We start from the raw sequence: 21516 nt of genomic DNA on the forward strand, positions 1-21516 counted from the left end.
ATGTGACTGAAAACGCTACGGAGAAAAGCTCTTTAGTTTCTGTAATCAAAAACCGGTCATAGAGAGACAACTGATAAATTTTGTCATGGCAACTAATAGTTTTTGTAGTGACAACAAAAAATTTGTTGTAAAGGCTCACACGCCCCAGAAATTAGAAGATGTAGTGTACATCGTGTATTACACCCTTGCTTGGTTTCGGCATTTATGAGAAAGGGAAGCCTGAATGAAAAGGTGCGAGTGAGTTAATGTCATCCCTGACGAGGATGGAACGGGCAAGTTTCGGAAAATCCTGAAGAAGAATGCACACCAGCAGCACGCCTAAAACAGGGCTTCGTCCTCCATAATTTCTGTATAAAATTTGGAAAATATTGTTTCGGAAACAAATAGCAAAAGTCAACGAGGAAGCACAGTGTGGTACAGGGAGCAAAAGCCAAGCGCCAATTCACGGTCACGGTCGCAGGATTATCTCATGATCTATTTATTTTCTTACCCTCTGTCCATTTTCTGATACTTCCTCCCTCCCTTTCACCACGTCACCTCACTCTCACTCCTCACCTTCTTTTTTCTCGCCTTTTTTTCTCCCTCTTTTATCCGCTTATTCGAGTGAGTCTGCGGCCAGTCGTTAGCAGGTTGTCGTCGAGGGAACAGTGCTTCCCCTTGTGGTATCGGACCAGGGAGGCGCTGAGCACTCATGCGTACGCACAAACAGACACACCAACACGTGCAGTAAGGCTGGCAGTATCCACAGCGATTTAGCTCTCAAGCGGCGACACGAAGGTTAGGTCACTGTGCCATGTCTTTGTTGCTGGCTGTGATCTCACATGTGAGGCTGACAAATAAACAAGAATTTGACATTTAAGAAAACATGTTCATGACACAAAAGAACTACACTTATTTGCAAGTTTTAAAATATTCTAAAATATTTAACAGACGCTGAGATTTCCAGGCAAGAAATCAGTGGCATTCAGTTAGCACACGTGCGCATGTAGCATCACTGTGAACATGAAACAATAAGTACACTGGAAACAAACAGAGCGCACCTAAGATATAGTGCTGACCTTCCATCTTCAACAGTGCTTCTAAAACAAATATCAAAACTTAAAATCTGTTGTTGTTTTTGTATTGTTGTTTTTTTTTCATGAAAGATAGCTTGGCTTGGCTAGACTTGCTGGCTTATTGCAAGGGATCGGTGCAGTATCTCGGGCCGGGCTGGGCCGGCGTGCAAAAAGCCCACGCGGTACCCACACGGCAGCAGGCCGGCCGGATGCGCGTTGGCGAACTGGTGTACGAGAAACTGCAAGGGCGATCCTCGCAGAGCGAGCAGCCAAGCAGGGGGACGAGAAAGCCTAGCAACTTCTGAATGCCGGAATTTGGCAGTTCACGCAGAGCACATTTCCCGAACTCCCTACCAAGGGGTTGTTGGTTACTCGCACGGGGGGTTGGGGGAGGTGTAGTGTAGGGGCACAGAAGAAATAGGGGGAGAGAGGGGATGGGAAAAGAAAGACATGGCCAAGGTGGGGGGTATAGGGGCCGCGCCAGAAATTAGCACCGCCGTCGACGACGTCTTCCTTCGCCGCCCTCCCTCGGCTTTTGTTTATCCTCGAGCGTCAAGCCTGGCGCCCTATGCCAGTAGATTCAGTTTCCCCCGCGGGCGGCCCAGTCTGCTCTCGGCCGCGCGCGCGAGACGCGTCTCCTTGGCCTTCTGGGTGGCATTGAGCCCGGCCCGAGTCACGCACACGCTTAGGGTAGGGAGGTCCGGAGGGTCAGGCCCGCCACGCCACCACGGCACCAGCACGGCCTCGCCAAGCCATTCAGACAAGTCGGCCCAAGCCTACACGACACACGACGAACCCATTTGAGACGTACCACGCGACATGGGGCATGGGGCTTTCGGAAAGCCATGCCGACGGTAGACGAGGTGAAGTTTATGACGAACGAGGGTGCGCGCTGGCAGTTACCGGCAGTTTGTACTACCGCAGCGCGGGCGGCGGGCCGTTATGGCAGTTTACCTGGCAGTTGCTATGCCCGCGGGTTGGACGCACAGGGCGGGCGCAGGGACATTTCATAATGTGTACCAAGGTTGGCGACGCTACGTGGAAATAGACCGCCCTGGCGCCGATTCAATATCCCGGTCCCTGTGGCAGGAAGGGGTGGGGTTGGGGGAGGCGATCGTGGGACCGCAAACAGGTGGCCCCGCGTCGCATGGCCGACGGGCTCTTTTCTAGTGAAATCAAAAATCAACCGCCCAATATTTTCAATTCAATAAATGTCAATTGAATTCATCGCGATTGAGAATCGGAGAAAATACGGGGAGCCTTTATCACTCATATTTCTCGCGACATTTTATTTTCCCATCATTACGAAACGTGTCGTGTTTTTCAGCAGGAGCTGACGGTCGGCGCGGGGCTCCCCCGTCCCCCTCCGAGAGGCCCTTCCCTTGCCTCTCCTCGAAGGTCCGCCCACCCCAAGCCGCGCGGTGAATTTGTGAAACTAGCAGAAAGCAAATGGTCGGGAGGCGATGTTCGCGGCGCTAAACTAGACGCACACGTCACAACTAAACCGCCGCCGACGGCCGAAGCCCGCGCAGCCACCGCCTGCGGGGAGCCGGCTCCGCCGATCGGTTCCGCACGAAACGCACGGATATTTTCAAGTTGGTCGAATCAGGTTCGTGGAGCCTCTGGTCGTTTTTAGTTTCTTTCGTCCAGCAAAAAAGAAATGGTCTGGCAAAAGACACACAAAAACCACCCCGTCGAACCACATATTAGCTATAAAGGCTTTACTAGACTACCGCGCAGACTTTTATACGGCACAGGCAACAAAGGTGGGGATGCGGTAAACACGAAAGTGCCTCATGTAGTTGCACTGCATTGTAATCATGCCAGAGTAGAAAAACTGGTGGAGGGGCGGTGCGGCGGATGATGCCAGGACTTGGCGTTAATTTTGAAAGTTCACGCGCGGGGTAAACACTTTTAATTGAATCCCTTCCCACTTTACTTTCGTGTTAGTGTATTTGAGGACACACGCACGCGAGCACTAGCGGACGCGAGCGAAGGCGGAGGACGCAGGCGTCTGTCCCATCCAAACGCGTGCCTTTTTTGGCTCCTCTCTCTTATCCACCTTGTTTGGCATTCAAGTTGTTTGGTCGCCGACTGCCTCTCCGCTGCTTGTCCGCCGCACCGTCACCATGCGCGCTTGGGCCGGTCTGTCACAATTTTGACCATACACATGCAATTTGGAGGCAAAGTTTGACGAATTTGCATACCTCTGCAGGACGAAAACAAAATTGACAAACTCGTAACCTGCATCTGTTTGTGATGTACGCAAAAACGCATATGCGACCAGAAAACCGAGTCCTTTTCATTTAGAATGGCTTTGAGGAGAGCCGCGTGGCGTGGCGAGGCGTGGCGGGCCCGGCGGCGCGAACTACCGCCGGCACCATCGGAGGGCCTAACTCCAATGTGACTTGGTCACGGGCGGTTTAACCCAGCGGGAACGCCAGGCCACACCCCATCACACCCTACACTGCGGTCAAAAAGAGGGGAAACAGCCTACAACCCGTTATAAATGAAATGAGACGGAGGTGCAGTTGCAGTGTGACATCATTGACTTCCTCTCCCCGCTGGGCAGGGCACAGAGCGTCCAACTAAGTTGATTTTTCCTGCGAGTTAATTTAAGACGGAAGGTTCAGCCCTCTAGGTCAAAAAATGCGGCTCTTTGTCAGGTGCACAGCGTGCACTGCAAATAAATAAAAAGGGGTGCAAAAACAAAATGTGAAAAACTGTTGTTATACACGTTTAGCGTGAGAGTGAGTGTGTGTGTGTGGGTGGGTGTGACCGCACAACACACACCTCCTTATCCTATGAGCTTCAGCAGCGCTTGCAACAAGCAACAACGACACAACAACAGGCCCGTCCTTACCTAGGGTCGCGCTTTCCGAGTATCTTACAACTTTGGCAGTCCACATTATGGGTTGGTCCAACTTACAGCCAGGTTTTTCACACCCGTTCTCCATAGCTATCCGGTAGGGCCGCTGGAGGTCGCCCGGCGCCACCTTGCCGTACATCGTCCGGTCCATGGCTGCAGGACAGCGCTGGACAGCCTAACTCGCGCAGCTCGCGCTGTTATACTCCGCGCTGCACTGGCCTCAGAGCCCCCTCATCACACCGACCGACTGGAAAATGTACGACGGCCCGTCTGACTCGTGTCACCACGGGTGCGTGCAGTCTGCGACAGAGCACGTGCCAAAACGTTCAGAGGGACCAGAGAGGCGCGGACACCGGAGCAGCCATGGGGCGCGACACGGGGCACGGGGCAGGTGTCGAGACAACCGGCACGTACAGCTGTCGACACACCACGAGCATACAGGTGTCAAGACACCCGGCACGTGTAGGTATCGAGACACCAAGTGCGTACAGGTGTAGAGACACCCGGCACGTACAGATGTCGACACAGCAGGTACGTACCGGGTGAATCAGAGAAGACGTAGGTGCGAGTGGATTTGCCTACCCGATCTGCCCGTAAGGCGCTATGGTCCCTTAGGTAGGCAAACCCGCCCACACCTGCGTCTTCTCTGAATCACCTGGTACAGGTGTCGAGACACCCGGCACATACAGGTGTCGACAGACCCGGCACCTACAGGTGTCAAGACACGCGCCACACACGTGCGGTTACCGGCGAGGCGAGCCCAGGGCGCGCGGAGAGCGGCTCGTGCAACGCGACGCGTCAGGGTACGAGAGAGCACTAGCCAAGAGCGGAGCGACAGCGGGCTGGCCCAGCCTCCGTCCTTACCCCTTCCACCGGGGGGCCCCGGGTCTAGGCCCCGCGGCGAGGACCCCCAGCTCCCCCGGGGACCGCGGCGTAGCCTGCCGGTGCGCTTCCTACCCTACCGAGGGGCCCTCCTCCCCAGTATTCTCTCAACCAGATGACGCACAGTTCCGGTGATCGGAAACGGAACGGAGGAAGAGGCTCCCAGTAAATAGCCACAGGGGTTTACTTGAAGTTGAGCCTTTTGTCAGCATATGTGCGATGAGTGCGCTTTCTCTTCCCCCGACTGAATTATCAGACACCATGACGTTAATTTCAATATGATCAATAATTTAGAGGGAAAATAAATGCAACATTTCTTGATGCACTCTCTCTGTGATGCCCGCATCGACTAACGTTATCTCCCAAGAGTGCAGGATATCATATGACACATGTCACACTTGATAATCTAAAATTAATAGTTCAATAATCTAAAGTTACATTGACTAACAGAAAAATCAGAAAGAAAATTATAATCTTAGAATCCTATCTTTTATTGTTGCGAACTGATGACATTTAAACAGAAGGCTAAGTAAGGGTTTGGAGGTTTGAGGGCCAATATGGTCTGTTTCAGAGTGTGACATACTTTTCAATGCGAGAGCCACACTCCCAAATTTATGTAAACTTGTGCAATGCTTACAACTTCCTTTGCACAATGACTACCAGAACATCAAGCGAAGGTACGCGCCAAAGACATTGAATGCAAATAATGTCACATGGATGTAATAATATGCTCTCCTGTTTAGTTCATTCAGAGAGTACGGATTAGCATTTCACTACCACACATTTTATAGAAGCTGTCAGCTAGATAACAGTGAAGTTCTAGAGGGAGATAGAGCTATGAGGGAAAACTGCATCCACCTCCAGATTTTGTCATACAAATGCACACTAAAATAAAAATTCTGCGTGAAGCCCTAACAAAGGAAACAAAACCGTAAAAGTTCAACTGATTTCAAAGGAAGAAGAGCAAAAACTAAAAGTCAACACAAAGGTAACCTAAAGTTCTGGAGGTTAGGACATTGTTTACAAACAACGCCGTCACAACTGAAGTCACTCAAAACTATTCGCCCATTAAAATACAATGGTAAGAAAAGATCCAAAAATTCACACGACTTCTGTGATGGGTAGACAGGAGAAATAGACTGCTGCAGCGGAAACAACAGACGTCAAAATATTTCCCCGAGATGGGTCGTGACAGCAAGTCGAGCTAATCTCCAGCCGTCCTTTCCTTACCTAGGTCGTCCATTTCTACCCCTTAATAGTTGATCGCTGGTAGAAGTTTTCTTCAATGCTGTTCATTCGCGGCACACAATTTTACAAAAGCCTCCGTTCATGAAAGCGGTGTCAATTTCGGAGTAAGATAAGCACTATCAGCTGAAGTACCGACTACCCGATGATAACCGAATCTCAATGTCAATGTAAGTGCTACGCGTCTCACAACATACACCCGCGGAAAGTTTAAATAAATGATGTAACATACTCAATTACCACTTTAGGTTTCAGGTCAACTTAAATTAGTAGTTTGGAGGATTAAAAATTAAATTTATTGAAATCAAAAATATATTTACACCATGTACATACATCTTCTGCGAAAAGTGGCAGTTCACCAATTACTAAATGTTCCGAATTGGTAACCTGCAACTTTTTTCTTTTTGGGGACTGGCTCAGTCTTGTCTGACTTATCAGGTCTAAAACAAAAACAAGAGCAATAAAAATATTAAAATGCTCACAGAAAACACTAACTTCCTCCATATTTTATTATCAGAATGCTTACTTGAGGGTTTCAAGCTTTGGAATGTATTTTCCAACACCAGAACGATATACTTTCAACTCTGCGTCCTTTTTAGGTACATGCTGCCTTGATGTTGCTTGCTCTTCTGCAAGTTTCTGCCTTTCTTTTTCCCTCTCAGCAGCCAACTGAAAATTAAAAGTACAATGAAGGTTTTATTTACTTTCAGGGTACAGTAATGGTTTCAGAATCCACTCTTTAGCGGCTTTCAAACACTCACCTGCTCATCAGCCTCTGTGTAAGGATCAACAAAAACACTTGCTCTTTCAATCACTATATCTTCTATTGGCCTATCTTTATTGTCAACTTCAACCTGCTCAATTGCAGTGAGTGTGTCAAGACCTCCGACAACCTTTCCGAATACAGTATGTTTACTGTCTAAATGTCGACATGAGCGATAAGTAATGAAGCTGAAAACACAGTACCAAACTGATAAAACTGCTACAAAGATAACTAAGAACAACCTTAAAATATGTTTCATCTACTTACAACTGAGATTTGTTAGTATCAGTTCCAGAATTTGCCATAGACAGAATGCCCCGTCCAGTGTGAGTTAAGTGTGGTTTAATTTCATCTTCGAAAGGTTTACCCCATATCGACTGACCACCAGTACCCGTTGCTGTTGGATCACCACCTTGTATCTAGATAGATAAATACAGTCTTACAACATATAACATAGAAAAAAATAAACAAAGCAGATCCAAAATATTACTAACCATAAAGTTACGTATAGACCGATGAAATTTTGTACCATTGTAGTATCCAGAATCACAATGCTTCAAAAAGTTTTCACAAGTCTTAGGTACAATATCTGAATGAAGTTCCAAGTTTAGAGGACCAAAATTTGTGTAAAGACGAACATAAGCTGTTACATTAAGAAAAAAATAGATTAGAAAACACCTGATAGTGGTACATGAGAAACTAAAAAAGCAATCTCAAGACAACAAACACAAACCCTTCTTTTTCACTCGCTCATAGCGTACTAGATCTTCCTCAACAATTGCAGCCTCTGCTTTAGTTTCAGGAGCCATAACAGTAGAGGTAAAGCCAGCAGCTACAGCACCAGTTGTATAATGAGCCTAAAACAATATTTTAAAAAGAAATTAATAAGTGAGCTTTACAATCTTATGATTTAGAGTATGTGGAAAAATTAAAAAGTATTTGAATAACAACTTACAGCATTAAATTTATCTGCCTTTTCTTTCACAACATTTTTTTTCTCTGGGGCCTTATATTCTTTAGCAAGTGTATCTAAAACTTGTTGGGTTTCCTTGTTCACGAACTTTAAACGGGCAGTTGGATCTGAATCATCTGCATAAAATTAACACGTTTTATAATGAACTGTGATAAGATTAAAATATTTTTATGGGTATCACACAAGCAAAGCACTTACCATCATCAATTAAGCGATGACTATTTTTAATGTGAAAGAAGGTTGAAAGGTTGAACTTGTCAACTTGTTGAGGATCTTGAATAGTTATTACGTCTTTCCTGATAAATTCTTGGTCTGTTAAAAGGTCTTTAAAGTTTTTAGTCTTAAAGTTTAACTGTTCAACAGCCTGAAAAATTAAATCCTATTTAATACTTAAGTCTAAACAAATAATTGTGTTTGAAGATTGCTTGTACACTAGACTTACCTCGTATGAGAAAACATTCCCAGTTGTTCTGATGGCAACAATATGTGAACTATTGGAGAATGATTTGAACATAACAGGGCAATGATACTCTCCTTCTGCATTTTTGGCAAAATTAAGTTTTGTCAATGTTTTTAAATCCAATGCCTGCAACATAAAATAAAACTACATTAAGCACAAACACCTCTCAGGGAAGTAGTGAAGGATGATTAAAAAAACTGACCTCCCCAGATATGGGGTTTTTCTTGTATTTTTTATAGTAGGTCATGATTGCCTGTAGTTCAAAAACGTTGCCATTGAGATCACAATACGGATTTTCCCAGGGGACAAGGCTGACACAGCAGTGGTCAAATGGAAGCCGACGAAAATTTGCCTCATCAGAATTGGGAACATCTGCTTTCTTGCCTCCATATAAAGTGCTCCATTCGGTGTACGTCAAGTACCTGTACAAATAGAAATGTGAAAGGACAACAATCACTCAACACACTGCTAACCTATAATATCATGTCATTGTTCAGGATCACATACATCTTATCCTTTTGATGTTGGCGTTTCCCCATTTTGACAAAGTTCTGGTTCGAAACACAGAAGTTGAAAGGAAAGAGGGTCAGGAAGACCTTCTACACGAAATAAATCAAATTTTCAACGAACGTGCAAAATATTTTGACACAGATGATAATACAACAAAAACAACAGTAACAACAACAACACAACAACTTTTTATGAGAAATTGTTCTAGCAGAAATTCAACCTGACATCACTGTGGATCAGACATTAACAAGGCGGTGGGCTTTAGTAGTCAACGTGCGTGGTAACATCAACAAGCAAACATGGTAAGTTTTCTGTACTTTAAGCAGTTTTAATACACCCTTGGCTATTTTAAATTTTAGATTACTATCTAGTTTAGTGTTAGAAACGCTTCAACATACTTTTCATATCGAGGTGTCATATAAATTTAAATACAAGAAAACTCTAACCTATCAATAGGTGTTGGTTTCTGCTTTATTCCGGTTAAGCTTGTTTCTGTACACTATTATCTTGTCATCTTTTAACGTATCATTTCACTTTCCTAATTTAATTTACAATTACGTTTAGGACAGTTTTTAACCGAGTGGCCTTTTTAAATTTACAGGTGAAGAAGAAAGCTGTTAAAATCAGCAAGGTGAAACGCAACAATCAAAAACGCACCAAATTATCCAAACAAGGAAAATTGAAGACACGTCGCAACAAGAAAGCAGAACCTAAATCTCAACCTAAACCAGTGAAACATGGGGAAGCAGATGAAGATCAGAGCGATCATGGAGAAGACATGTTGGACATGGTGGAAGGAGATGACCTATTATACCTCAAACAAGCTATTTCCCAGCGCAGTTATCAGTTACTCAGGAAGATTCGTGCTCCTGGGTAAGTATTTTGGAGAGTTCAATACGTCACAATTGTTCAGATAACTAACAATATAATGAGTACATTTTTACAGGGGTGATCAAGAGAGGGGACCACGTAAAAGGCGCAAGGGTGGTAATAGTGAAGACACTGATGACATTGAACAGTTATATGAAAATGAATCTGGTATCCAAGACTCTGGGCCTAAACGCACTAGAGTAATGCTACCGATCAAAACTTCTAAGGGATTAGTAACCAGAGTTATAGAGGAGGATGGTACAGATTTTCTTATTTTGCTAATAATAATTTTCATGGAAAATTATTATTCTTGAATCCTTTTGTTTCACATCTATTGGTAATTTTCAGTGGACTATGAAGCGGAGGCTCAGAAAAAGAAAAAACTCGAAGAGATGACAGTTATGGAGAAAGATGCCGAAAGTGAGAAAGAAAGTGAAGATGAAACAGAGTCAATACACAGTGCACCCCATCATTTGAACACCGAAAAGCCCATTACCACAGCCCAACTTCTTGCATGCAGACAAGAAGTCCTCCAGCAGCGGAAGTTCCGTATTGGTATTTTGTGTAGTGGTCTTCTAGAAAATCCTGAGGGCAGAGTAAGTGTACATTATAAATTAATAATATTTGAGTGTCTACTCACCATGTAACATTGGCCATCATTGTACTGCATGTCAAATTAATTCCAAATCAATTATATTCTACCAGATGAAGAGTTTTAAACCACTTTTGGATTTTATGGAGGAGCCCAACCCAGAAGTTAAGATAACTGTTAGGAAGTTGGCAACTGTCTCTCTGCTTGAGGTGTTCAAGGATCTTTTGCCATCCTACTACATAAAAGTACTGGATGTGGAAAATGTAATTTGTGAGTACCATACTTATTCTTAAAGATGCTAAGATGAGGGCTTTTTATTGATAGATGGGTTAATTGATATATTGATAGACAGCAAGCAGAGGCACCTTAACCCAATCCAGCGATCATTTTCGCTCTCAGGGGAGACTTATTGTTATGGCTCATCGCTCTTCAATGGAGTGCTGCTGGCCCCCCTCTTGTGCCTTGATAAAAATGGAACACGCCTCACCCCGAAGCCCTCGCAAACTTACTATTACTTTCCTCTTTTTCACAGTAAAAAAGGCTACCTTACAACTGAGGAGGTTTGAGCAAGATCTGTTAAAGAACTACAAATTGTATCTCACTAAATTGGAAAAATTGGCATCTTGTCTTATGCGCAGAAAGGGTGACACCAGAAAGTTTTCACAGGTATGTAACTCACCCTGAAATTTTTTTTTACAAATTCAATTTTTGTTAAGCAGTTTGTCATTTCCATTGGGTTTTGTTTTGCAGCAAGAAGTACAATTGGGAGAAGTTGCCGTACAATGCATGGCAGATCTCTTAGTTACCCATCCATACTTTAATTATTCTGTGAATTTATCTCAGTATCTTGTCACATTTCTGGACAACCATTCTCCTACAGTTCGTGATATATCAAAAGTTGCAATCAAGAAACTTTTTAAGGACGATAAGCGTGGGGAAATTTCATTAGAGGTAAGATTCCTTGAAATTATTGTTTCACCTACCGGTAGTTAAAGTGAAGGGTATTCCATACAAAGTGCTGTACTTTTTTGGTTATACTGTTTACTACATAAAGGTGGGCAGGCTTGGCTACTGCTACTCACAATGGTGCCTTAAGGCCTTGGAGCTAGTAGTCAATCCGCCCATGTTTAATAAATTCAGATCTGAAAAGTTTGATGCCTATAGGACACACTGTATTTTACATAACTCAATCCTTCTGTCTGTAAGTTATTACACGGACGGAGGGAGTAGTATATATAGTATATGGATAATCTTTATATCCTTGAAACTACACTCCACTTCTGTGTTTCTTATTGATTAGATTGTCAGGCGCATTAATGGATTAGTTAAAAAGCGTGAGCATAATGTTCATGCTGATGTCCTGGAGGTCCTTCTTTATCTTAGAATCAAGGATGTTAATCTTGACAAAGAGAAAGAAGATGAACTGCAGCAAAAAAAATTTAAAGGACGCAAAATGAAACTTCTTAGCATGTCAAAAAAAGAAAGAAAGGTATGTTTATTTTTAAATCTGGTATATGTGAACCCTTTGAATTTTTAAACTCCACTTAATGTGAGTTTTTGGTCCTTTCTAGAGGGATAAAAAACTAAAAGAATTAGAAGGAGAACTGCAGGAAACGAAGGCTGAAGAAAACAAGCAAAAAAAACAGCAGCACTTAACTGAAGTAGTGAAAGTTGTTTTCATGATCTATTTCCGTATTTTGAAGCAAGAACCCAACACCAAGCTTTTATCAGTGACCCTTGAAGGACTTGCAAAGTATGCTCCCCTTTGACTCTTCTTGCTTTTCAAAGTGTACTTCTCGATGTTATAACTTGTTCCTGCCCCCCTATCTTCCAGGTTTTCACATTGCATAAATTTGGAGTATTATCATGACTTGGTTAATGTTTTGGACGACCTAATGGAAACAGGGGAACTTGGAAATAGAGAACAGCTTCATATTGTTCAGACAGTGTTCACTATTCTGTCTGGACAAGGAGAAATGCTAACAATTGACCCATGCCGTTTTTACACTCACCTCTACCGTAATTTGCTCAATGTCCATGCAGGTAATTCTCAGATACCTCAAATTTCTTTTGTTTGCACAGATTATTTTATTCAAGTATTTTGTGTTTCACAGGTAAGTCTCATCAAGATGGATTGATTTTAGTGAGAGCTATAGATGTCATGTTAATAAAGAGAAGGAAAAAGGTTTCACAACAAAGAATCTTGGCATTCACCAAGCGCTTGGCCACCTTGGCTCTTCAACTTCTACATAATGGATCTTTGTCTTGTCTCGGACATATCAAGAGTGTACTACAAGTAAGTTAAATCATCACAAGTAATTCAAATTTTAGTGGGCACTTATTTTAAACTCACTTATTTCTGTCTTAGCTGAACAAATCATCAGATATTCTGTTAGATGTTGATAAAAGTGGAGGCCAAGGTTTGTATGATCCATTTTTAGAAGAACCAGAATACTGCAATGCAGGGAATACTGCTCTTTGGGAAATGGCTCTTCTCCATGTAAGTGCAATATTGTTTCAACTAATATCAAAATTCTACTGTATTTTAAATGAATTACCGTATTTCCAAATCTTCATTTTTCTCAGAGACATTACCATCCTCTTGTGAGAAAGTTCACAAATTTTATCTCATCTGGAGCACCTGCTACAGGGGTGGGGAGTTTGTCCTTGGATTTAGCAAAATTGTGAGTGTCTATTCTGTGAATGATTTTCTTTTATCAACCTAATAGACATAAGGTACCAAAAGAAAGGAATTTATTCTAAAAAAACTTTTGTCTGTGTTTCTAGAACTGCAGAAGATTTATTCACTCAGTATGATGGATCAACAATGGCCTTCAAACCCGCAATTCCACCACCCAAAAAAGTAGAGCCAAAACAGAAGCCAGCAAGGTCATATATTTCTAACACTTCTCTAAATGAGCAAGTTAAAAGGGTCATGGAATCTGGTCCAACAACTGGAAACTTTTTTAAGGCGTTCGAGGATAGAAATTAATGTCTACATGGTTTCACAAATATTTACTTTATGTATTTGAAATAAGATGAATTTATGAGTAAAATTTCAGTTATCTTAATTATTTTCCTTTCCAATATCAAAATTAGATAAGATACTTGCGACTCTTCCAACTAATTCTGGAAATGAGGGGTCCAAAATGCACATATGCAGTGTTTCCTCGAGAGGGAAGGAAGCTGGTATAGGATCAGGGCCTGTTGCAAAGGAAGTTTGGTTAATTACTTTTTTTACCAATACAACAACAGTAATTCATTCATTCCTAATCAGAATTTACTTGGAAGACAATCCACTGGTTTCGCCTGCATCAAATGCTGATACATTTGACCAAGAGGTATTGGAACATTATCTTCAGGCTCTGTAAAGAATATGATTGCTTCATGCTCATGTTTCATAGTCAATCCACCTTCTCTCACTAAAAAATCGAAGTCTTACTTGTCATAACTTTAACAGGAAAAAAGTCCTGGAGATATTTTACACAATCTTCAGATATTTGGATTGAGGAAAAACGAATTTTAAACTTGCGTGCAGCTGCCTTCAGACACAGTAGCAATAGGGATCATAACTCAAATTACCCAGTATGCTAATAAAATTAAGTATCATTAACATTTAAGGCACTGTTACCTGGCGGCGTGCTGCAACCAAGAGAGTATCACCTTTCATAATGCCATGCATTTGATCATGGTTGCTGAGTGGCAAGGACTCGAGAACAATTCCACTTTGAATGAGCATCAGCTGACCTGCCTGAGTACAATTTTTTTTCAGCAATAGTTTGAAAAAATTAATAATGAACACACTTTAGTTGTATTATCATCAAAATCGTTCTGTTACCTTAGCAAGTAAAGTAAAGGAGCCTGTACCGTCATCCACTGGCACCCAGGATGCTCCTTCTCGACGGCTGTAACGCTTAACTTGCCACGCTAAGGCAGGAGATTGGTTGTTTTCACTTGCCTAGAGTGAAATAGAAATTGTGAATTATAATATTCTGAAGTGTTTTAGTAACCTACTGGTAGCCTAAGAGACGGAACTCTGCAACAAATCGGACACTGATATGGGACAAGGCACCCAAGTGTGAATCATATAATTTACCATCTTAACTTGACCAGGGACGTCGCAGTCGCACCTTCGAGCTAAAGACAAATTATTCCCCGTTCCCCAACCAAAAAAGCACAGTGATTGCAATGTCCCTGCGGCAAATAAGAAGTACCCCAAAATGTGGCCGTTGCAAGGGCTGAACCTGTCTGAACGCAAGACCAAACTCGGTTAAACACGCGACGCCTGACAACTTGTTCGCGCCACTAGCGTTTGCGTTATTGGCAGTGAGAGCTAGAGTCAGTCAGCCAGAGACAGCGTCCGTTCGCATCCTCATGCTGATTATTGGCCGAGGCTCGAGTCCCAACTAATGTCATTAAAGACGAGATAAGCTCGAACGGCTACAGGGAAGGCGACCACAGAAATCACCAACTACTTACTACTTGTCGAACGGGAGCACACGGCGCCCGTAGGGTAGGCAACTTTTCGGTCGGGACTGTGAAACCGAAACTAGCGCTCCGAATCCTCCTGGCGGCCGGTCCGAAAACTAACCGCAGCCGGACCAAGCAGGATTGTTGTGCCGGAACTTCGACATGACTCAAAATATTTAATAATGAAGGTAGATAAGTCCTAAATTCTCAAGACAGTAAAAGGCAAGTATCATAGAATAACTGTACGTTTAGTCCAGGCTCCTTCTCTCATCATTTTTCCTAACTTGAAACTTCTGTAGGAACCTAACCTTTTAGTGTTTTGATGAGCTTTCCACTAATTCAATTAATACTATTTAAATCTCACTTATTTGTGTGCTAGCTTCAATAGCCTGTTGTTTTTTTATGTGAAAAATTATCCTCCCACTTCCGTTTTAATTCCGGGCTAGGTACCTTACGTGTGAAAGGTATGCCACTCTATTTGAGTAATTTTACTTCTTTCGCTCCTAAACAGACTAGCAGCCATGGGTGACGTTCAAGACATTTTGGGGCTTGAACGGCCCCCAACGCCGGAGTTGACGAAAGAGGCTATTTTAGGGTCATCTGATAAACTGAAGAAAAAGCAAATGCAAATGTCAACTCCCAAAGTATCCAAACGGCCTGAAGGAATGCCCAGAGAAGTGTTTGCCCTTTTGTGCAATGACAGCAAAGGTGTTCCTCCAGTTTTTCCTACTGATACAGGTCTGTTTTTTTGTTAAACTGTTGAAAGTTTATGTTCCAAATTGTAATTGTATGTCTATTCAACTCTGATCTAATACCGTCTTATTACCACAGGTCAAGGCTATAAGCAAACAAAGGCAAAGCTTGGGATGCGTAAAGTTCGTCCATGGAAGTGGATGCCTTTCACCAATCCAGGGAGAACTGATGGGGCTGTCTTTCATCACTGGCGTAGGGTTGCTGATGAAGGAAAAGAGTATCCTTTTGCCAAGTTTAATAAGGTTTTTTTTCATCTCTACATATCCTTAATGCTTTAAACGAAATGTTTTGTGGCAAGTCAAAACTTATTTTAATAAATAAATTATTTTTTGTAGAAAGTACCTGTACCATCATATACTGATGATGAATACAATCAGCATCTTCAAACAACAGGATGGACCAAGGAAGAAACCAATCATTTGATTGATTTAGCCAAACGGTTTGACCTTAGATTTATTGTTATGAAGGATAGATTTGATAAGGAGAAATTCACTGATAGATCAGTGGAGGAACTAAAGGAACGATTCTATACAATACAAACTACCCTAACCAAAGTGAGTTAAAAATTATTCATCTTAGTTTCTGTTCAATAACTCAAAAAATTTATCTTTGTCTTTACTAACCTGATATAAATTTAACTTTATGATGTTTTAGGTTCGGAGCACATCCCCACCAGAAGGAAAACCATATGTATTTGATGCAGACCATGAAAGGCGTAGAAAAGAACAACTGAAAAGGATTTATGAAAGAACTCAAAAACAGGCAAGTTGATGTTGATCTAGTGCATGATGTTTGGCTCTCTGGATGGATGTTTTGTCCTTTGGCATGTTAATTATAGATATATTTTTAATATTCAGATTGAGGAAGAACAGTCTCTGGTCACTGAGTATCGTAGGATTGAAGCACGGAAAAAAGAAAGGGATAAGAAGACTCAAGACTTACAAAAGCTTATTACAGCAGCAGACAGCCAATCTGAAAATAGACGAATTGAGAAGAAGCTTCCCAAGAAAAAGCTTCAGCAGCAACTTACACGGCCTCGTGTTGACACTGTGGTAATGGAAAGCACTAATTTTCCTATCACTTCTCTTTTGGTTTCCGAGACAGTCTCTTTCGTATGATTGTATTCTGTATAATTTTTCCCATCCATTTTCCAGGCTGTAGAGAGCACTGGCATCAAATTCCCAGATATGAAAGGCAGTGGTGTGTCTGTAAGATCTCAAAGAATGAAGATGCCAGCCAATGTTGGTCAGAAGAAAATTAAAGGTGTAGAACAATTGCTTCAAGAATTGGGAGTTGGTGAGTTCCATTGCCATATTAACTTTAATTGGTCTTTTCATGTTTCAACCAGTTTAAGACATAAATCTTATATAATTTTTGTCTTGTTATGTTTTACAGAATTAAACCCTATGCCTACAGAAGAAATTTGTACCCACTTTAATGAATTAAGGAGTGATATGGTTTTGCTTCATGAACTGAAAGCAGCATTTAGCACATGTGAATTTGAACTTCAAACCCTACGTCACCAGTATGAAGCACTTTGCCCTGGCAAGGTAGGCTCATAAGTCTTGTCATAGAGTATGTCTGTTATTAACTTCGTATTTCACATATTACATTTTTTTTTAACTTTCAGACTTTGGACATTCCGGTTCTATCTGAAAGTCAGACTGTATCATCTAGTGAAAATGATGGCGGAAAGCAAAAGATAAACCTTGAAATTATTGATGTTGTTGGTTCACCTGGTACTCCCAATAGTAGTACTCACTTGAACTAACAATTTTTGTTGTCAAGGATCACGTAATGCTATATGTATTAAGACTCAACTTTTAATAATAATCTATGTGTATATCTATGTCTTTTCTTTGTGAGTATTTTCCTTAATCCCTTTTTCAATCATAAATACAGTTCTTTAAACCACATTTAACTATTGTCATACAATGGTAGGTTGTCTATAATAAGGTTGTCCAGATTTAAAATCTGCCAAATTACCCTATAGATTCATCGTGGTAAAAAGCCTCTTCAAAATGACTTAATGATTTTGACCTGTTTGACCTTATTTTCACAAACGGTGGTAACCTGGCCAATTATTTTGTTGCCTCATTCTCTCTTCTTAGAGTATCCTTTTGTGCAGAAAGAGTACTCTCTGGAATTAATTCATCTATTTCAGTCTTAGCTCTGGCTGGTATTTGTAACCTGTAAGTTGTAAGGAATGAGTATATACTCCTTATGTATATACTCAAAGTGGCCTTGTCCTTGCTTGTTTCTCAACATTCCAAACAATTGGATTCAACAGTACGTCCATGGACCATATATTGGTCAATCAACGTTGATTCAATGTTTACGTTGATGAACGTCGATGCATTTCTGGCTGGGATAGTTCTATTGCTCACTTAATCTCTTTCAGTTCTTTGTGCTCAGTTTCTTAGGGAAAGCTATCTTTACAGCAAACAGAATTCAAAAATATGTATTTTATTATACAAAAAGAAAAATAAAAACAATATAGATAACAGACAGGATGAAGAAAAACTACCAATGTGTCTCTGCAGAAACTTTTGTCGTTTTTACAGTTCTCCGTAATTTCTTCTTTAAATAAAAAGAAGTAATTAATCATATATTTGCAATATTTACATTATTTTTTCTCAGCACCACGCAGATCTTTATACTCATACAATTGATCTCATCTAATGATTGAATGAAGCAAAATTACAGGGGCAATCAGTGCACACAAAGAAAAGTTCTTGGGGAGCATTAAGTATTGTATGAAACTAAACCATACGGAGCACATGGTAATTTATGTTTATACATAAGTGTTGTACATGTGTAAAGCTATAAAATTTTGTACAACATTGAGCAAGCTCAAAATTACAGGTTTAATGGTGCAATGCTTGTAGGATAATATTGACATCATAAGTAAGGATAAATAATTGATACTGATGCTTTAAACTTCTAGGATCACCAGGGATAGCACTTATACAAAACCACTAATGCAAAATGTTATTGAGCATGCTGAGCACAAATTTTGAATGAGATCAGATCTATTATTGCAATCACAGATTGGTTATTTCACTTGAACTGTCAAGACTGCACCAATAACTGGCCAATTAGTAAGTTTTTACAATGCTTGTATAATCTCACATTGCTTCTAGCAGAAGTATACCAAATTTTTTATTTCAAGACTAACTTTATTTTTAAAAAGGGCACAATCTTTTCTGTAATACCTAAAATACTTATTTAAAAAAAAGTACATGATGGCACAGTTCAAGAGTTTAGTATTCTTTACTTGATTTTAATGCTCAACTTGGATAATCATGAAAATGTAGAGAACTGGGAACCCTCTCAACATCATGTGTCAAGAAGTTTATTGCAAAATGTATATTATAGGTAAATGGTAAAGTGAAATGATTTTGATTGTGTGTGAAATAAATGTTTTTGGCACTACAAAGCCGCCATGCTCCTATCACTTTAAGAATCTTGGTTTGTGTTGATGAATTGACTGCAATACTATAAAATGTGTTTGAGAAAGATGTAGTGGTACAAATACTGCATTACTTTTATATAAACAAAAATACTAAAATGGGAAGAAGGTAGAAATACTCTAGTTTACCCATATCTAGCTGAAGCAATAAAGAGATGAAGTTCATGACCTCTTAACACAAAAAGTTATACCAATAAAATGTCTTCAAAGAGAGCAACAAGGGGAAAAAAAGGGATCAAAAAGCAAACACCACATGACAAGTCTGCAAAAATCATATTTGAATAATAACAGACATTTGACTTGAGAGAATTACTAATAGAAATATTTTAAGAAATTATAAAATAGAAACATTAGATTTCAAGGGAGACCAAATTTCCAACAAGGTATAAAATTAGGGACAAGAGAATTCACAACCATATAAAAGCACGGAGATACCACTACATCAGAAATGTGATCATAGGCTCTAAAAAAAGTACAATTTCCCTAAATGACAAAAATTTGAATACCAAGAATAGCTATAATACAAGAGTTTATGTGGCCCTCAGAGGTTTATGTAATAAACAATGTCAAAGTGAGTACTGATGCGGAAGTGTATGGGATTAATGTAATTTGTACTTGTCAAGAAACTGAAGTGTGATTGGCTGTTCCACGCAAGGGTACTCACAAAATAAAACTTAAAGAGAAAAAGAAAACAGAAAAAAGCAAAAAGGGGAAAACTTAACATCAGAAACAAAAGGAGTGCAGAATTGTTTGCAATGAAAAAAATACAACCTATAAAATTCAGTTCAATAAATTATAATTACTTCAACAAAAAAAAATTAAAAATGCATTTATACAGTCTCCCTTAGCAATAATTGTTTATTCATATTTGTTACAAAGCATGTAAATACTGAATGCCATAAGACCAAGAAAAGAACACTGATGTAAAATTTATCACAAGATAGAGTTTACTAACACAAAAATGTGAGTACCCTCTCTGCACATAATCCTACCATGCAGCTCTGGAATGTTAATATCCCGAAGTTGACAAGTTTTGAACAAGATTGAATTAATGACTTTAACACTTTATAGAAAAAATATTACTCCACTGAGTGCAGTAATTTTAACAGTAACAGTACCTATCTGTGCAACCTAAGCTTGGCAGTTTCACCTTTCAAAGACTCAGGCCAGACAAATATTTATGACCCGCTACATAGACAACATATGTTACTATGTACAAAATGCAAATAAATAGTTGCCTCCAGCCGTCAATAGTTACACATCATTAATGACAATTAAAAAAAATGAAATCAGAAAAGGAAGAGGGAAAGACTGAAAACGAAACATGAGATAAAAGGGAATAAACTACACTAGACAGAGCCTTTTGATGCCAAATACCTTTCCCCGACATGAGAACACATAATAAAATGAGCCATGAGAGAATCCTCTCAATTTAAGATAAAAAGAATGGTGCATCATGCAAGGAAGAGGCCCTCTTAAACATACAAAAAAAGAAAGCCCTTTGGTCTGTTTGAAGATCATAAGTAGACATGCCTCTGCATCTGGTCTGGTCCGGTCCTTCCCACCCCACCATTCCATACCTACATTTTAAGTTGAATCTACATTTAAACCTCCATCTGCAAAGCAATGCACTCAATACTCATTAGCCCCTCCAATTACCTAAAACAAAACAAAAGAAAATCAAGAGCATAGCTTTGCTAATAAATATTTTCTATATACATAGTCATGGAATTTAAATGTAGATTCAACATTAACAATCTCATCTATCTATTTAATTTACAAACTGCACTGATAACGACCAACGGGATTAGTAAAGGAATTTAAATAATCATTTAAGTAAAGTAACAAATGTTACTGATACTTTATTAAATGTAATAACTTAGACTAAAGTAAGGCAATGTCCTAAGAGGAACACCATTTCAGCTAGCTCAATTTTCACCGGAGCGATTGTATATATTTATTTATATTACAAGTTTTCTATACTTCTAAAATAATAGCAAGGATTTGTACATTCAAGGTGTTATATATACATTAAATTACAATGAACAAAGTTTTCATATAGCCCCAGGCGGTGGCTTTCAGAAAAAAAAGGTATTTGCTGCAGTTGCTTTAACATGAACAGCAGCAGCTGCAACCTTCGCTATGACCTAAAGTTTCTTTCCATCAAGCAGGTGCAAATAGCTTCCCTGCGCACGGATCACATATGGCCAAATATGATCCGTGTGCACGATCGCCTCACCCAAGGCATTCAGTCTCAGGAACAATGCATAACCATGCTTTCCAAAATGTTGCTAGCCTGGTCTGAGGTCTATATATTTGTCAATTTAATGGAAAGAAACATTTGTTTAATCTCTAATTGTAATAAATAATGAGTTATAGGAAATTAAATACAGAAATGTCTTCTTTCTTGGTCAGAGGCAAACATGGTTTTCTACTACTATTGATAACAAATTTGCAGTTTCACGGGAAACTTAACAACTATTATTTACAATTTTCCCATCAGAGTGAAACTTCTCATTCAGGTTGTACACACAAATATGCATACAACTTATTAACAAAACATACTGGAGCGCCAAGAGACTATGCTTCATGCCCTTCAGTA

The 21516-nt window shown here is 40.4% G+C and overlaps 5 protein-coding genes across 7 annotated transcripts in view; 2 read left to right on the plus strand and 3 right to left on the minus strand.

Moving 5' to 3' along the window:
- Nucleotides 1–6181, minus strand: part of LOC113205008 (paxillin) — a 47190-nt gene extending 41009 nt beyond the window's left edge. The window contains exon 1 of one of the 2 annotated variants that reach the window (XM_052265039.1): nucleotides 6037–6181. In XM_052265039.1, coding sequence (XP_052120999.1) covers nucleotides 6037–6049 — 13 coding nt within the window. In that variant the 5' untranslated portion in view covers nucleotides 6050–6181. Of the gene's footprint in view, nucleotides 1–3984; nucleotides 4141–6036 lie in introns of those variants that run through there. The other variant, XM_052265037.1, reaches the window with a different exon arrangement.
- Nucleotides 6182–6324: 143 nt separating this feature from the next.
- On the minus strand, nucleotides 6325–8937 carry LOC113205058 (RING-type E3 ubiquitin-protein ligase PPIL2). Its single transcript, XM_026420507.2, has 11 exons — nucleotides 8755–8937; nucleotides 8450–8669; nucleotides 8230–8373; nucleotides 7986–8151; nucleotides 7770–7903; nucleotides 7548–7671; nucleotides 7309–7457; nucleotides 7082–7233; nucleotides 6813–7002; nucleotides 6578–6720; nucleotides 6325–6491 (listed from the first exon to the last, which is right to left on the minus strand). The coding sequence occupies exons 1-11, from the start codon at nucleotides 8784–8786 to the stop codon at nucleotides 6407–6409; spliced, it is 1539 nt and encodes a 512-aa protein (XP_026276292.1). The 5' UTR covers nucleotides 8787–8937; the 3' UTR covers nucleotides 6325–6406.
- Nucleotides 8938–8944: 7 nt separating this feature from the next.
- On the plus strand, nucleotides 8945–13280 carry LOC113205051 (nucleolar complex protein 3 homolog). Its single transcript, XM_026420497.2, has 14 exons — nucleotides 8945–9059; nucleotides 9359–9630; nucleotides 9704–9885; nucleotides 9976–10223; nucleotides 10333–10489; nucleotides 10752–10885; nucleotides 10970–11170; nucleotides 11520–11708; nucleotides 11791–11972; nucleotides 12054–12262; nucleotides 12334–12515; nucleotides 12588–12719; nucleotides 12806–12903; nucleotides 13007–13280. Exons 1-14 carry the CDS (start codon nucleotides 9057–9059, stop codon nucleotides 13209–13211), a joined length of 2394 nt encoding a protein of 797 aa, XP_026276282.1. The 5' UTR covers nucleotides 8945–9056; the 3' UTR covers nucleotides 13212–13280.
- Nucleotides 13095–14701, minus strand: LOC113205053 (uncharacterized). Of its 2 annotated transcripts, XM_026420501.2 has the most exons (7): nucleotides 14434–14701; nucleotides 14316–14349; nucleotides 14058–14177; nucleotides 13851–13970; nucleotides 13662–13761; nucleotides 13504–13584; nucleotides 13095–13423 (listed from the first exon to the last, which is right to left on the minus strand). In XM_026420501.2, exons 2-7 carry the CDS (start codon nucleotides 14316–14318, stop codon nucleotides 13287–13289), a joined length of 561 nt encoding a protein of 186 aa, XP_026276286.1. In that variant the 5' UTR covers nucleotides 14319–14349; nucleotides 14434–14701; the 3' UTR covers nucleotides 13095–13286. The 2 variants fall into 2 exon arrangements, with proteins under 2 accessions (XP_026276286.1, XP_026276285.1); XM_026420500.2 differs by having other exon boundaries at nucleotides 14316–14700.
- Nucleotides 14702–14743: 42 nt separating this feature from the next.
- LOC113205052 (DNA methyltransferase 1-associated protein 1) lies at nucleotides 14744–17291 on the plus strand. Its single transcript, XM_026420498.2, has 9 exons — nucleotides 14744–14911; nucleotides 15201–15427; nucleotides 15521–15684; nucleotides 15778–15996; nucleotides 16097–16204; nucleotides 16300–16494; nucleotides 16597–16738; nucleotides 16838–16992; nucleotides 17073–17291. Exons 2-9 carry the CDS (start codon nucleotides 15211–15213, stop codon nucleotides 17211–17213), a joined length of 1341 nt encoding a protein of 446 aa, XP_026276283.1. The 5' UTR covers nucleotides 14744–14911; nucleotides 15201–15210; the 3' UTR covers nucleotides 17214–17291.
- The last annotated feature ends 4225 nt before the right edge of the window (nucleotides 17292–21516 follow it).

Source organism: Frankliniella occidentalis, unplaced genomic scaffold, assembly GCF_000697945.3.
Source record: "Frankliniella occidentalis isolate FOCC.00 unplaced genomic scaffold, Focc_3.1 Scaffold23, whole genome shotgun sequence".
Classification (NCBI taxonomy): domain Eukaryota; kingdom Metazoa; phylum Arthropoda; class Insecta; order Thysanoptera; family Thripidae; genus Frankliniella; species Frankliniella occidentalis.

Coding starts and splice junctions, on each gene's coding strand:
- LOC113205052 (XM_026420498.2), top strand. CDS start 15,211: ATGGGTGACGTTCAAGACATTTTGGGGCTTGAACGGCCCCCAACGCCG. Junction 15,997..16,096: donor TACAAACTACCCTAACCAAA/GTGAGTTAAAAA, acceptor ATGATGTTTTAG/GTTCGGAGCACATCCCCACC. Junction 16,739..16,837: donor GCTTCAAGAATTGGGAGTTG/GTGAGTTCCATT, acceptor TATGTTTTACAG/AATTAAACCCTATGCCTACA.
- LOC113205051 (XM_026420497.2), top strand. Junction 9,886..9,975: donor CAGAGTTATAGAGGAGGATG/GTACAGATTTTC, acceptor GGTAATTTTCAG/TGGACTATGAAGCGGAGGCT. Junction 11,171..11,519: donor GTGGGGAAATTTCATTAGAG/GTAAGATTCCTT, acceptor CTTATTGATTAG/ATTGTCAGGCGCATTAATGG.
- LOC113205053 (XM_026420501.2), bottom strand. Junction 13,971..14,057: donor CCTTTACTTTACTTGCTAAG/GTAACAGAACGA, acceptor AATTGTACTCAG/GCAGGTCAGCTGATGCTCAT. Junction 13,585..13,661: donor TCCTGTTAAAGTTATGACAA/GTAAGACTTCGA, acceptor TATTCTTTACAG/AGCCTGAAGATAATGTTCCA.
- LOC113205058 (XM_026420507.2), bottom strand. CDS start 8,786: ATGGGGAAACGCCAACATCAAAAGGATAAGAT. Junction 8,152..8,229: donor GGAATGTTTTCTCATACGAG/GTAAGTCTAGTG, acceptor TTAATTTTTCAG/GCTGTTGAACAGTTAAACTT. Junction 7,003..7,081: donor GATACTAACAAATCTCAGTT/GTAAGTAGATGA, acceptor CTGTGTTTTCAG/CTTCATTACTTATCGCTCAT.